Raw genomic sequence first — 16,782 nt, forward strand, 5'->3', positions numbered from 1 at the left:
GTCTGCAGGGATTATTGTTATTCAGGAACAAAAACATACGTTCAGTCCCTTCCTTTCTTCAATAGAAAATTCTATTGTTTAGCTAAACACCCTGTAGACACAATATTGTTTCCGTTTCGCAGCTTTCCCAGAAGATAACCAGTCCTGTAGAATTCCAATGGTATTTTTCCACTTACGACCTTCTTTGTAATGTCCCGAAACTCCTCTAGGGGGATTGTTGTAACTTTGTTTTCTCTAGTCCAAAAGTCCGATTGTTATCCATGTTTTCGCCATTTTATATCCAAGTTTTGACAAATTGTAACAAATTGTAGCAAAATTAACCAGCAAAGTCCTCATAATCAAGTCCTCTTTAAATTTCGGACTTTGACAGCTACTTTGACAGCTGTCAAAATCTCCTTCGCTTTTCGCCAGGCTCTCTCCTCAATCACCCCGGTTCCCAGGGGGGGGGTTACGTTTTCCTTCTCCCTCAATTCTTCCTCCAGCACAGTTCTTGTAGTTTCCCATCGTGGAATTCTTAGTTCTTATCAGCAATTCAATTCTTTTTGGACCTTGGTTTCCCAGTCCTTGTTTTGGAAGGTTTACAGTAGGGAGGGGGACTGACTTCCTTTTTGGATCCCCCCCCCGCTCGTATCAAATCCGAAAAAAAAATTCTTTTTTTCTCCTTTTAAACCCGGTTTCCAAATTACTCACGGGTTGTTGTTACAAATCCGAATTCTCAATGGAAGAAGTCAGCGCTCTCCGCCGGATGGCATGCGGCTTCGCATACAGTTCTTTGAAGTATCTGTGGAAGCACCTCCTAATTTCTTCTGGTTTCTGTACGGTCCTTCCATCAATCTCTAGATTTGTTATCGTGTTTAGCTTTTGTCTTTTTTTCAGCTGCCAAGCTAGCAGCTTTCCACATTTATTTGCTGATTCAAAAGATCTTTGCTTCATCTGTTTTATTTTCCATTCAATCTCCTGATTGATCAATTTTGAGTATTCTGCTTGGTGGAATTTAATTTCTCTCAGCACCTCCTTGGACTTTGGTTTGGTTCTCAGTTTTTTTTCTCCTTGGTGTATTTTCTCCAATATTTTGTCCTTCTTTCCGTTCCAGAGTTTTTTCTTGATTGAATTCTGTTGTATCAGAAACCCTCTCATAACAGCTTTACTTGCGTCCCAGATCGTTCTTTTTTCAACTGTAGTATTCAGATTTATCTCAAAATAGTCCTTTAATGTTTTTTGGGCCTTTTTCACAATCTCTTGATCTCTTAGTAGTGTGTCATTCATTCTCCATCTGAAGGAACCGGGTTGAGTTAATCTAAGTTCTATTTTCAAGGCGTTGTGGTCGGAGCATGTTTTTGGGCAGATTTCCACCTTTTTAGTCTTGGGTGCCAGCCCCCTGGAGGTCCAGATTTGGTCGATCCTTGACCAAGACAGGTGGGCCTCAGAGAAAAAAGTTCCTTCTTTACCTAGGGGGTTCTTTGTCCTCCATATGTCGATCAAATCCAGATTGTCAGTCAGTTCGAAAAAAGTTTTGGGCAGTCTGCCATCAGATGTTAAGTTTTGGTTGTGAGACTTATCCATATATGTAGACACCACTCCATTCATATCTCCCATCATTATGATGTTAGCATAGTCCAGATAGTCCAGCAACGTCTCATGCAGCTTCTTGAAAAATTCTGATTTCCCGTCATTTGGGGCATAAATTCCTAATATCAATATTTTTTCTCCTTGGGTTTGAATTTCAATTGCCAAAATTCTTCCTTGTTCATCCTTAAATAGAAATTTGGGTATCAGGCTCTCCTTAGCATAGATCACCACTCCTCTTTTCTTTACTTTGTCAGACGAAATAAATTCTTGGCCTAATCTTTTATTTACCAAAACCTTCCTGTGGAGCCTGGTCACATGGGTTTCTTGTAGGCAAATAATATCCAATTGTTCTTTCTTCAATATGTGAAATAACCTCCTTCTTTTCTCCGGGGAATTTCCGCCATTTATATTCCAACTGAGTAGCCGCAGAGACATCCTGAACTATTCTGCTACACCTAGAGCGGTGTATCTTCTTTCTCCTCTGGTTCCGAAGGTGCAGGTATTGCTCCACCTGGGTTGGGTATAGGCCAATTAGCTGCTGCTTCTTTTTGGAGGTCTTCTCCGTGGTCGTGCTGGAACTTTTGTAAGTCCTCTGGTGATCTTATTTTAACCTTCTTCTGTTTGTAAGTGAATGATAGCCCTTGTGGGAACTCCCACCTATAAGGAATTGTGTTGAGTCTCAGTAACTTAGCCAAATCTGAGTAGGTGGCTCTCAAGTCCAATAACTGTTTAGGAATATCTCGATAAATTTCCACCCTTTTCTCTTGTATCACAATTGAGTTTTTGAAGTGTAGGCCTAGTATTTTGTCTCTCTCCTCCCTTGATCTCAAAGCTATTAAGCAGTCTCTGGATCTATCTTTTCTTACTAATCTTCCCAACCGAAAAGCCGATACAATTTTAAAATCAATTTCTTCTTTTAAGTCCCAGAACTTTGTAAACTCTGTTGTCAAAAGTCCTTTCAAATCTTCTTGTTCAATTTCTGGGACTGCCCTTAGTCTAAGGTTGGTCTCGCGATTTTTCAATTCCACCAACGAGAGATAGGTTTGTTGGTCCCCTATCTGTTTATGAAGAGGCTTGACTTCCGCTTTAACTTCCTCGACTTCTTTTTTAGCTGATGTTGCAATTTGAACGGCTTCCCCTGCCAATTTACGATTCTCTTCTGTTGCTCCTTGCAATTTTTCAATTGCTTGAGTATGTTGGGAAACCTGATCTGTCAATTTCTGAATCGAGGATGTTGCTTGGTCAATTTTTGTTGATTGGTTATCAATTTTTTGATTTATTGCTGACAGTTGTTCCAAAACTTGTTTCAGTACTGCCTCAGCTCCTCCTGCTGCCATATCTTCCTCTTCAGATTTTTCAGGCTTTTCGGTTTCTACTTTTTGTGTCGCAAGCACAGCTGGAACTGATAATCTACGTCCCTGAGTTAAAGTTGTTTGCAAAAGCTGTGCTTGCTTTTTTGCTTTCTCTTTCTCCTTAGCTTCCTTAGCTTTGGCTGCTCTTGTCTTTCCTGTGCCACTCATCAGTCAACGTTCAAGGTCAAGTGTTGTAATCCCATGGGAAAGGCAAGTCCAGAATTAAAAACAGTCTATTGAGAGAAGGTAAACAAAAAAAAACTTTCCCAGGCCTCTGTATTCCCAATGTCCTCTAGGGGGAGTGCCACCAAAGTTTTAGTAAGAAGAAGGTAACTTTCCACAATTAAAGTCTCTTTGTTCCAACTTTAAAAACAATTTTAAAAGCAAATTAGTTCCAGCATACTAAAAGAAAAGTCCTGCAGAGCCCTTTTCAATATATAACAAAGTTCCAGCAAGGTGCCTGCAATTGTATCCACTTCAGCTAGATGAGCTCAAAAGTTGCAAAAGTATCTGGAAGCTTGCAACAGTTCCGCAGTTTAAACAACTTTACCCGGCCACCCGGGAATTTGGGGTTAGAGTCTTCCCTTGCCCTTGGGGTGTCCGCTCCAGGTCAATTTTATGCTGTATTTATTCTTTAACAGTAAAATTCAAATGTGCACGAAAGTCCCGATTTAAAGCTTCAAAGCTTCCCTGTTCACAGCGCTTTCCGCTCTTTAGACCGTCTGCTTTGATCTTGAAAGCAGTGTCGGAAGACGGACTTCCTCTTTCTCGTCTCCCGTTTTTAGCCAAATTTTCCGATTTAATTTGTAAAATCTTAGGTCCTTACTCACGGGTTTGATGTTTCAGCCCGATGTTTCTTGGAAGAAAGGTCAGCGCTCATCCGTGACAGCCGCGCGGCTTCGCCTCCGCAGAAAGAGCGATGAACCCACAGCACCGCTCCCCCTCCTTCACTCCGGAGCCCCTTACGGGGTTCCTTTTGTGATTTCGGGGTCGCTCCAGGTGCCCGCCGGGTCCCACGGCCACGGACTCACTCTGCCCGTGGTTTATCTTGATGGGTTGCCGCTGCGCCGTCGCGAGCAACCCTTTTCTGCGGTGCCCCTCTTCAGAGCTCGAAGAGGTCCGCCATCACGGTTTTGCGCCGCCTCCGGAAGTCCGAAACTGCTTTCTCCTCTTTCAGAAATACATGCTGCTACCATGCATCAGCTGATGTGTGGTTGAGAGTGTGCTATGCTGCAGCAAAAGGAACATTCAGGAGCCCACTTTCAGCTTCCACTTGTTCCTCTGAACCCCTCTTATTTGTCCGATACTTGATGTCATGTATGGGGAGTGCTGAGGAGCCATGTTTTGCATAGGTTTCCTGCCTTTTCTATATATCCTCCCTCAAAATTGGAGAAATTGAGAGATATATAGCCGTACCAGCAGCATATCTCTTCTTTCTCGTATCCAAAAATGCAAGAAGGGCTTTTACACTCGCCAGAAGCTCGGCTCTGCCCTCGCTGGTCCTGGAAGGATCCTTTTAAAAAGTCCCATATGCTCAGAAACTTTGTGCCTGTTCATTGGGGGAGATAGGAAGCCCAGAGCACTTGTTCTTTAGATGTTCCTTTTATGAAGAGGCACGTAGTGAGACCATTGATCCCCTGCTAGTGAGGCTCACTGACCTCCCGGAAAAGCAAAAAATTGACCTTTTCCTGTTAGGCAAAGATCATAAGACGCCCCAGATGGTTGCCAGATTCTGTGTACAGATCTGTAGGCACAGACCATCCCCTGACCCAAGCTAGATTGTCAAGAAAATCCCCAAACTCGGTTCCATGGGTTACTCTGGGTCATCTCTCTGCGGTAGCTTATCTTAAAGTTTTAAGTGTCTATACGCTTATCGCATTTATAAATTTTAAATTTATTGTTGTACATTGTTTTAAATGTTTGTTTTCCTTCTGGGATTGTACCCCCAAGTGTGTTTTATAAGCTGGTGTCTGACCATAATAAATTATCTATCTATCTACCCTCCCTCAAAAAGTACATCTGATTATTGCCAAACAAACAACCAACACCCAATGGTGTGTCCCTCCCAATTTAAATAGTTTTTTTAAAGCTTCTGTTTTATAGTCTACTAGCATAAGAGTGGTATGCATCCAATTAATGTTCATTTTCTGTGGACACTGTTCAGTGCCAAACAATGCTATGAATTTGATGCGTGAGTACAGTATTCTGTCTTGTAAATGTTCTGCTACCTCACAGAGAAACTTCATTTTGTTTCTTTTAAAAGGTGTCATACGAACAGCCTTGCCAAACATGGACAGAGAAGTCAAAGAGCAATATCAGGTTCTCATTCAGGCCAAGGACATGGGAGGCCAGCTTGGAGGATTGGCTGGAACTACTACGGTGAACATCACTCTCACAGATGTCAATGACAATCCGCCCAGATTTCCCAAGAGTAAGTTCTATCACCTATGAGTAACATTCTAGATGATAATGGTTGTTTACTATATCACTCTGATGAATTTTCGAAATGACTTGTGCTATGGGAACATGCTTCCACATGGGTCAATTTATAGCATGACATTAAGACAAACTTTTGCCAGTGGAGAGCTGGTCTAGACATTGTAGCCCCCTTGCCCCTGCCCCAATGCATTATCTGTTGCAACATTGTATGAGGCCATCACTTGACCATTGACCACACTGGCCAGAGCTGGTGGGAACTGGAGCCCAAATCATTCAGAAGGTACCAGGTTCTGCAAGTCTTGTTAAATGAAACAGCTGGGGAAGGAAGCTAATCTCAGATCTGTGGTGAGTGAAACTGTTTCTAGATTGGCTCTGAAATGCTTACTGGAGATTCCTTAAATCTGCTTATAATTAAGCACATACAGGGTGATTCATAGGGATGTGGGTGGCGCTGTGGGTTAAACCACAGAGCCTGGGGCTTGCCAATCAGAAGGTTGGCGGTTCGAATCCCCGCGACGGGGTGAGCTCCCATTGCTCGGTCCCTGCTCCTGCCAACCTAGCAGTTCGAAAGCACATTAAAGTGCAAGTTGATAAATAGGTACTGCTCCGGTGGGAAGGTAACGGTGTTTCCTTGCGCTGCTTTGGTTTGCCAGAAGCGGCTTAGTCATTCTGACCACATGACCCGGAAGCTGTATGCCGGCTTCCTCGGCCAATAAAGTGAGATGAGCGCCACAACCCCAGAATCGTCCGCAACTGGACCTAACGGTCAGGGATCCCTTTACCTTTAGGGTGATTCATAATGAAGTATACAGTTTCAGTGCACTATAAAAAAAGAAGAATGTAATATATCTTATGTTACCTGTAACAGAATTGTAGGGGAATGTTTAAAGTTTTGTGTTTTTTTTTTAGAAACAGTCACAAATACATTTTCTGCTTGGAGGTTGTTTTCCGAATCGCCATCAAAAATGCCATTGTACAACAGTTACAGATTCCGTTCTGTTCAATTCAAGAACACAACATGCCTTCTCCACTGCAGACACAGCCATTTTGCCTGACTAGTTACGTGACACACACGCTATCACCTACGTCACTTCCCTCAGTAACGGAACACAAACTTTATGAGTACATCTACCTCACGGTTCACTGTTGTGGTCCATGTCGTTGCCTGTTACTGTTTCACAGCATCTGGAAACTGTATACTTCCTTATGAATCACCTTGTATTTCTGAAACACCAAAGTAGTCAACATTTTCTGGGTGTATCTCCCCCCCCCCCGGTCCACACACAAATACATTTCCAACCGTTACCCCGCTTCTCCGCAAAGCACCTGATTTTCAAACTGTTATGTGCAACATCTGACCTCTCCAAAGAATTCAGGCAGAGGTCTGCATTTTCCCAGATGCCTGGTTTCATATAGTCTTCTCTCCAGCAGTGCTTTTGACTCTTCCTGCTATTGCTTAAAGCAGGCCCTGAATATTGCTTTGTAATAGATGCTGTGGCTTAATAGACTCGGGCATTTCCAAGTGCAAAGGGAAAAGAGTGCTAGCCAACACACATGTCAAACACTCGTTCTCTATTTTATTTTTATTTTGTTCAGCAGAGATGTCATGGGGTTCTTTCTTTACACTTCCAGGGAACTAATCTTGTAGCTCTGTGGCCGTGAATATAGAGCGGTTTCCTCCTTGGCAATGCATTTGCCCTCAGAAAAACCAACACTTCTACCCCGACTCCCCTTCCGCACGCAGCTCAAGTTGAAAACCTTTCACCTCTATCACACAGAATGTCACAAAAGCCAAATAATAGCTGTCAGCCTTTTTGGGAATAGAGGAGAGTACGCGAGAGAGAAATTGTGAGATGCAGACTGGGGCAAGGAAGTAATATTGAACGAGAAAATTTGCATGAGCTATGGCAATCATGTCATGGAATGCTTTGCTGAACTGTGGAGGGTTTAATCAGAAGAGACACTTTAGTGGGAAGTAGGGTAACTTTAGGTGTTTCCACCCATAAAATTGATCCCACATAAGAAACTGCTACAGCTGCAGCTGAAATAGAATAGCTCTGCAGACAGAGGCAGATTTTGCCTACACCAGGACTTACTGGGCTGGGGGCTTTATATTCTCTAATATGTCATCTATTTTTCATACTGAAAGGGGCATGAATCTAATTTATTGCTTGCTTTTCTCAGTAGATTCCAAATTAATCTCATCTCTGGTTTCTTCAGGTATTTTCTTGTAGGGCCAGTTAAGAAATTGGCCCAAATCATTCTGAAATTCTGACTGTTTTCCTTTGTGGTGGCTCCCTCTGCTGAAAAGCAAGTTGATGTTCAAAGGGAACAATGCTTGTCACTTCAGCAGTTTGGAACATGAGCTTGAGCCATTCTTAGATCTAGGCCACTGTATGACATCATCAGTGATGACTTCTTTAGGAGCATCTTCAGGACTGAATACAGTGGTAACTTAGGTTACATACGCTTCAGGTTACAGATGCTTCAGGTTACAGACTCCGCTAACCCAAAAATAGTGCTTCAGGTAAAGAACTTTGCTTCAGGATGAGAATATATATTTTTTTTTATAAATTTTTTATTGATTTTCCAACATAAATTAAGACACATTACAACTTACAATACATAGACAAACAAACATATAAACGCGTATAATTTCATAACCTCTTTTTCTTAAACTCAATTTCAACGACTTCCCCATGCCTCCCTTTTCTGCATCCCTGTTTTAAACTTTTTCAGCAACCCCTAATCTCAATTACTTGTGATTCACTTTCTTTAATCCTTTTTCTCTTACCCAATCATTTACCGCTGCAAATCTGTTTTACCTTACCCATGACATTTTAGCACTCATTAATTTTACAACAATTCTTAAGATAAAGTTTAAATTTCTTCCAATCTTCTTCCACCGTCTCTTTTCCTTGGTCACGGATTCTGCCCGTCATCTCTGCCAGTCCCATATAGTCAATCACCTTCGTCTGCCACTCTTCGAGGGTGGGTAGTTCTTGTGTCTTCCAATACTTTGCTAAAAGAACTCTTGCTGCTGTTGTAGCATACATAAAAAATGTCCTATCTTTCTTTGACACCAATTGGCCTACCATGCCCAGGAGAAAAGCCCCTGGTTTCTTATGAAAGGTACACTTAAGAACCTTCTTAATTTCATTATAGATCATTTCCCAGAAGACCTTAATCCTTGGGCACGTCCACCAAAGGTGATAGAAAGTACCTTCAGTTTCATTACATTTCCAGCATTTATTATTGGGCAAATGATAGATTTTTGCAAGCTTGACTGGGGTCATGTACCACCTATAAATCATTTTCATAATATTCTCTCTTAAGGCATTACATGCCGTAAACTTTATACCGGTGGTCCATAACTGTTCCCAATCAGCAAACATAATGTCATGACCAATATCTTGTGCCCATTTAATCATAGCTGATTTAACCGTTTCATCCTGTGTATTCCATTTCAACAGCAAGTTGTACATTCTTGACAAGTTCTTAGTATTGGGTTCTAACAATTCTGTTTCTAATTTTGATCTTTCCACCTGGAAGCCAATTTTCCTGTCCTGTTTGAATACTTCATTTATCTGGTAGTAGTGAAGCCAGTCTCTTACTTTAGACTTCAATTTCTCGTAACTCTGTAGTTTCACTTTTCCCTGCTTCAGGATGAGAATAGAAATTGTGCTCCAGTGGCGCAGCAGCAACAACAGGAGGCCCCATTAGCTAAAGTGGTGCTTCAGGTTAAGAACAGACCTCCGGAACGAATTAAGTACTTAACCCGAGGTACCACTGTACTGGGCATCCCATCTCCTGTAGGTTCCTACAACCTCACTGTGACTTCCTATATACCTTCTTTTCTTTCCCCAAACTTTCCTGGGGTAGAGCAGCACTGTCGTGAAGGGGTGTGTGTGTGTGTGAGAGAGAGAGAGAGAGAGAGAGAGAGAGAGAGAGAGAGAGAGATATGAAGGGGTGTGTTTTGTGTAGCACTTGGTTCTGGCTTCTGGCCTGTTGTGAAATTAGAGGTGCAAGGCAAATCCATTATTATTTTCACTCCCTAAAGCAAAAGTTGTGTGTTGTAACCTAAGTAAATTGCACTCGGAGCAGAAGCATTTAAATGAATGGACATAGGCTAATCATTTCTGTTAATTTCAGTGGGTCTACTAGGAGTATTTCTGACATTGGCAACAACCTTGTGTATTTGCACTGAATTTCTAAAGCAAGGTTCTGCTTTAGACTCAAGGTGAACTTGGTTATATCCAAACTTGTCTGAAGTGGGGAGGGACCTGGTATCAGAAGAAAATACGATGGTTCAAAACCCTGCCCTCCTGTGCACTCCCCTATGGGGTGGGCTTGTTTGAACAGCTGCACCACCTAGTCAGTTTTGGGGCTGAATGAGATTTATTCCCCCCTCCAGTCAATTTCAATTTTTCTTCCACTTTCCCCTCCCTCATACTATGGAGCTTCTCCCAAGTTCCCATTCCCTAAGATTTCACCCTCAGAGTTCCAGCTGTTGAGCATTTTTCTCCCACTGTCTTTGGTCAAGCGGAGTCGGTTCTCATGTTTCATTTTTGATGTAACAACAGCCCACACACGGAAGTTGTACTGCTTCCATTTCATTCATCTGGGGAACAAATTGTACAACTCAGAGCCCAGATGAAACAAATGAAATCTCACCACATCAGAGAGAGCTCTAGTTTAAAAACTTTCTCTCTGGGGAAAGGAGAAATGTTGAGTCGCCACAGAATATCACCTCCAGTGGAATTGAAAATGAAGGTTTCTCTGCCAGTGAAACTTCCATGGAATTTCAAGGCAAGCTATAAAGAGTTTTACAAGACAGACTAAACTTATCAGGCGTGTTGCACTAATTGAAAATAATCTCTGTTTATAACAATTAAAAATAGTTTTTATATATGCAACTGTTCTAACTATTTTTATATATGTTATATTTTAAGTTGTTTTGGCATGCCTCATGGGAAGGAGTCATACCAGGAGTTGGTGGTTAGAATAATAATGGGTGAGGGAAGGAAGGAATATCAATCTATTTATATTAGCTTGTAGTATTATCACTATGTGCTACAATTAAGTGGTGACTCAGTTCATTTCCCCCCCACAAGGAAGTCACTTACGTTCAAAGCACCTGTGTGATTTCTGCCTTGCATCCAGCTGCTATGCTGTTTAAATAGCTGCATATGAAATCATTCCATTCATTTTCTCATTTTATTTTTATTTTATTATGATTATACACCCTTGTGGCTTACATAAGTTAAAACAATAAGTCAAAACAACAACATCAGCAATAAAGTATCGCAACCAACAGGGGAGCAGATCCAGATCCAGTGTAACATAGAAAGTAATAGATATAAAAGGCATATCTTCAATTATCTTCAAAGTGGTGAGCCAATTTAGAGAAGGAGTTTGAAAGACAGGGTGCCAAAGCCTTCCTTACATCCCTTGGATGTTAAGATTGGGGGCCACCCTTGGATACTTGGGAGGGGCAGTCTAGGAGAGGACATTGTCTGTGGAATTCCCTGTCCCAAAAGGTGCCTCTACCACAGGCATGGGCAAACCTGGCCCTCCAGATGTTTTGAGACTACAATTCCCATCATCCCTGACCACTGATCCTGTTAGCTAGGGAAGATGGGAGTTGTAGTCCCCAAACATCTGGAAGGCCGAGTTTGCCTATGCCTGATCTACCACCTTCATTACATAGGTTTTGCTTTTTAAATGATTTTTAAAATTTGATTTTAAATAATATAAATTATGAACAACAATTCAAAGTCTGAATATTGAAATTACTCTGAATCTCCTGACTCCCCCCATCCCTTCCATGATAATATCTACAATTGCATATCAATATTTATCCAATTTTTTATCCTAAATTGTCCATACTTTCTGTTACTTTACAAGTGTGATTAAAATCCTGCCGATGTTTTAACTTGCTTGCAGTGGTCTCATAAGTAAGTCACAAACTTTCCCCATTATTTTTGAAAGTTCTTGTCTTCTTGATTTCTGAGCTTCCCAGTTAATTTTGCCATTTCGGCATAGTCCATCAACTTGGTTTGCCATTCTTCTCTAATCAGGGTTGTTTCTGTTGGGATACTGCCAGGGAGGCAAAGTCCATCATAGCCCCCAAGCCGGCTGCCGGACGATCCATCGACCTCCCGTAGACAGGCAGTATCAGCAATTAGCGACACGAAGCCTCAGAAATAGATTGCCACATTCTTAGGCTGGTGCACACTCTATCAGCAGAATTCACACAGTGAAAGATGCACAGCAGGAGAGCATTTTTCCAAGTTTATTCAGCGTTGATCAGAACAAAGAAAAACATGACTGCCTGTTTCAGCGTTCAGGCACGAACCAGAAACGAAAGCAACTGACACAACAGAAACATCCTGTGCAACAGGAAATACGCAGACTCTGTGACTCACAGCCTGCTCCCTTTTAAGGTGGAACGGAAATATCCTAACATCTTCTTCCTTTCATCTCTGGCTTAGTAGCATCCATGCGGGTGTTGTCATGTACATTAACTTTTCTGGTCCTTTGGTATCTTGGTACCTGTAATTCCTAATAAGAAGGCTTCTGGTTTTTTAACATTATATAGGTTTTCTTAGCATACCAGGAAGAAGAGTGGATAAATAGGATCTGCAAAACAAATTAACTCACCAGAGTCAACCTATATAACCAAAGCAAATTACGTTTGGCCAGGTGTTCATTAGTAAATGGGGGTGAACAGCATTGCCATAGGCTGACGATGCACCTATTCACCCAGGTCTTTGATATCTGAGAGACGCATATATTAGGATTCACCCTATCCTTCTGATTGAGAATGGTTTTTTAACTGATTTCAATGCTGCACTTCATGTTGTTGTAATCCAGCCCGGGAACTTATGATAAAGGGTAAGAAATTCAACCAAATCAATCCACCAATCAATAGATACTGCACCATCTCCATCTAACTTACCTCTAATGGTTAGTGAAACTCAGAGAAAGGCTCAGAAGATGATCTTAATAATCAGACAGGTTGATGCAGCCCTTTAAGAAGCTACATCATAAGCCATTTTGGACGCTAAAGCCTGTTGCACTTTAATCACTATGGCAACACTGTAGACTACTTCAAGACTCTTCCTTACTCCCTCTCCAAATACTGAGAAGGTACCCTTTGGCTTAGGGCTTAGGGCAGTGATGAAGAGCCTGCAACTCTCCAAATGTTGCTGAACTACAAACACCTACCGTGCCCCACCACTGACCAGAGAATGGGAGAATGGAGTCCAACAACATATGGGAGGGCAGAGGTTCCCTGCCACCCTCTTGGGCATCATTCACCCATGGCAGCTGCTTCACCCAACTTCATAAGTGGGACAATCCTGGGTGTAAGTACCAAAAAAGTGGGCTTCTGGGGGCATGGGATGGCAGCACCAGAAAGCGGGAACTTAAGAGGGACTCTTAAGAGGACACTCTTGAGAGTCCCATGGACTGCAAGAAGATCAAACCTATCCATTCTTAAGGAAATCAGCCCTGAGTGCTCACTGGAAGGACAGATCGTGAAGCTGAGGCTCCAATACTTTGGCCACCTCATGAGAAGAGAAGACTCCCTGGAAAAGACCCTGATGCTGAGAAAGATGGAGGGCACAAGGAGAAGGGGACGACAGAGGATGAGATGATTGGGCAGTGTTCTCGAAGTTACCAGCATGAGTTTGACCAAACTGCATGAGGCAGTGGAAGACAGGGGTGCCTGGCGTGCTCTGGTCCATGGGGTCATGAAGAGTTGGACACGACTAAACGACTAAACAACAGCAACAAATCCCATTCACTTTCATTGTGTGACTTGCAACCTGGTGCATAACGTTATTTCAAAGGCTTGTTTTCCTCTCTTCCAAGCTTAGGCAGAGCGGTGGCAACAGCATCACTGCTGATTGGAACTGGTATAACTTTATGCCAGCTTCTTGCATACCAGCTTGCTTTATGCCAGCTCCTTACACATAGGATTCCTCCTCTAGTCTGGGAGATGTGAGTTAGGTGAGTTTAGTTAAAAATGTAGACCAGATGAAATTCTATGCCATCTCTCATTTTGGCATGCCCGGGATGGAACTTGGAGCCTAACGGAGAAATAGTTAAGTATTGAGATTCCCTCTCCTCCATCATTAGGAGCTTGAAACTGTTAGAACAGGGGTCCGCAACCTAAGGCCCATGGGCCGGAACCGGCCCACGGACGTCGTTTGACCGGCCTAGGAGCTGCCCCAGAACTGAGTTGCCCACAGGGACTCACTTCCACGGCACTAAAAATTGCATCTGCGCATGTGCGATCAGACCCATGGAGAGATCTCCACTGGGCCGATTTGGCCCAGGCCAGATAAACCTTGCTGACCCCTGTGTTAGAAGTTTCTTATATTGCAGAATGGTTGCAATATATGAATTGAATCTGCATAGTTAGATCCTAAAATATAATTGCAGATGAATATAAATGAATTCATTAAATTCAAATAACTAATAAAATAAATAAAAATGAAATTTCCAGAAATGCTTCTAGATTTGGAATGAGAACTAGCCAAATCATTCATCTATTTCACTTCTTGTTTTTTAAACACATGGCATCTAACAAGGCATTAGCACAGGGGTGGGGACCTGTGGCTTTGCAGATATCATTAGACTTCAGCTCCCCTAAGCCTCAGCCAGCATGGGTAATGTTCAGGGATGCTGAGAGCTCTAGTTCAGGAGCAACTGGATGGCCACAAGTTCCCCATCTCTGCACAGATGAATCTGACAAGGTCAGAAATAAATCCACCATTTGATAGTTGGGATAAGGCGACATTCTGTGATCACTTAGAAGGGTTGGAAATTTCTTTAGATCTAAAAAAAACCCCCCACTGTTGTAAAATGTACTGTGATCAACTCTAGAGCTGCTACAGCTTATTTATAGCTGTTTTAATTCATCTTCTTCAGGAAGAGAAAGATTTACTTACACATTTAAACAACGGAAGATGTATAATTAACTGAGATAAATGATACATTGTGGAATCATGCAAATTAAGTGAAGAAGTTAATTCATGTTTTGCAGTATTTTTGTTCCATAACTTCTTCATCACCTTATTTCTTTGTGTTGAAAGAGAGAAAATGAAAGCATTTAGCTGTATAATGTCTTTTATGCAATGCAATATATGTCATAGGAATATTTGGATTCAAAGACCCACTAACACACACAAAGGTAAATATCCTACTGAGAGACAAAGAACACAAAGAAGAAAACAATCACTATGAACATTAGTTAATTGCATTTTCCCCATTCTAGCTCTAGCAAATCATAGTCTATCTTAACCTAACAAATCATAGTAGGGAGAGCTTTGCTTGGCTGAAATAATAGAACACCCCATTATTCACCTTTCTTTTATACTGGAAATAGTTAGCAATTCAGGTAAAGAATGGTTTTCCCCCAAAAATGATTTCCAAATCAATAAAGATTTTATGGTTTGCCCTGATATCATGTCATGTAAGTGAGTGGTTTGAAATTGTTTGCATAAAAGGAAAATAAATGGAGAACAGGATGGTTTATGATATTATTAAAAAGATACACAGACTTTTGCCTTCCAGAAGTCCTATTCTTGCACAGCTCATTTAAAGTTTGGTGGTCTTCATGTAAGAATCTGCTCAAACATTAAAGTCAGTTTCTTCCTTCATTGCTGCTGCAGCTGTTGTTAATTTATTAAATTTTTAGGCAACCCTTCTTACTAAAGGAGCTCAGTGAAGTGGAACATGCACCATAGAAGGCCCTGAACTTTTTTGCAGATATGGTTTTCAAACTTTCTTCCCTGAGGGAACTCTTTTTGCATCAACTTCTACCAGATAATATTGCTTGACTTTCAGCCAAAGAAACACTGGATTTGGGGCTTGTGATAGGGCACTGTTAGGGCAAGAGAGAGGAGCAAGTCAGTAATAACACACACAGTGCCAGCCTCTGTCTTGGTGTGCCTTGGGATAGATGTTTTACTCTCCCACAGTCCACATCTCCTGTCTTCTTCCTTCATTGCTTGGTTCCCAGCCTGTCCCCTCCTGTGCCAGGCAGATTGCCAGCATTTGTGGATGATGACACAGCTACTGCCACTCCTACTCTTCACCTATGGACCTAAAATAGACAAATCTGTCAATCATTGGTAGTGGTGGACAAGTTGTCCTTCACAGAAGCTTGTCTACTGTTGCTGTTCTATTTATTAAGGAGCTCTTGGTAAGCTACTGAGGAACTCTTGGGCTCCCAGTCAGAACACCATTATCCTAGAACCTGACACAGTTTAACCAGTAGCAGGTGTATTTGTCTTTTCAACAGTACAGTGGTACCTCGGGTTACATATGCTTCAGGTTACAGACTCCGCTAACCCAGAAATAGTGATTCAGGTTAAGAACTTTGCTTCAGGATGAGAACAGAAATTGTGCTCCGGCAGCACGGCAGCAGCAGGAGGCCCCATTAGCTAAAGTGGTGGTTTAGGTTAAGAACAGTTTCAAGTTAAGTACGGACCTCCAGAACGAATTAAGTACTTAACCCGAGGTACCACTGTAGTTGGACTGTGCATGATTCTGTTTTTGTTTGCAGCAGCAGCAAAATAAAGCTAATGTTTTCTAGGCTGCATCAACAGAAGTATAGTGTCCAGATCCAGGGAAGTAATAAAGGTAAAGGTAAAGGGACCCCTGACCATTAGGTCCAGTTGTGACCAACTCTGGGGTTGTGGCGTCATCTCGCTTTATTGGTCGAGGGAGCCAACGTACTGCTTCCGGGTCATGTGGCCAGCATGACTAAGCCGCTTCTGGCGAACCAGAGCAGCACACAGAAACGCTGTTTACCTTCCCGCTGGAGCGGTACCTATTTATCTACTTGCAGTTTGACATGCTTTCGAACTGCTAGGTTGGCAGGAGCAGAGACTGAGCAATGGGAGCTCACCCCATCGCGGGGATTCGAACCGCCGACCATCTGATCGGCAAGCCCTAGGCTCAGTGGTTTAACCCACAGCGCCACCTGGGTCCCAGGGGAAGTAATAGTCATGCTCTATTCTATCTCGGTCAGACCACAACTAGAATACTGTGTCCAATTTTGGGCACCACAAATTGAGAAGGATGTGGACAGGCTGGAACGTGTTCAGAAGAGGGCAACCAAGATCATCAAGGGTCTGGAAACCAAACCTTATGAGGAACAGTTGAAGGAGCTGATTATGTTTAGCCTGGAAAAGAGTAGACTGAGAGGAGATATGATAGGCATATTCAAATATCTCAAGAGCAGTCAGGTGGAAGAGGGAGAAAGTTTGTTTTCTCCTGCTCTGGAGGGTGGGACTCGAACCAATGACTTCAAGTTGCAAGAAAGGAGATTCCAACTAAACATCAGGGGGACGGGACTTTTTGACAGTAAGAGCTGTTCGACAGTAAAACAGTCTCCCTCGAGAGG

At 42.3% G+C, this 16,782-nt stretch overlaps 1 protein-coding gene across 4 annotated transcripts in view; it reads left to right on the top strand.

The window, feature by feature from the left end:
• The window catches only part of CDH12 (cadherin 12), a 671,646-nt gene that overhangs the window by 602,523 nt on the left and 52,341 nt on the right, over positions 1 to 16,782 (top strand). For all 4 annotated transcript variants that reach the window (XM_053397110.1, XM_053397109.1, XM_053397112.1 and 1 more), the window contains one exon: positions 5,185 to 5,352. In XM_053397110.1, the coding sequence (XP_053253085.1) occupies positions 5,185 to 5,352 (168 nt within the window). The remainder of the gene's footprint in view (positions 1 to 5,184; positions 5,353 to 16,782) is intronic.

This window comes from Podarcis raffonei, chromosome 7 (assembly GCF_027172205.1).
Source record: "Podarcis raffonei isolate rPodRaf1 chromosome 7, rPodRaf1.pri, whole genome shotgun sequence".
In the NCBI taxonomy this organism is placed as follows: domain Eukaryota; kingdom Metazoa; phylum Chordata; class Lepidosauria; order Squamata; family Lacertidae; genus Podarcis; species Podarcis raffonei.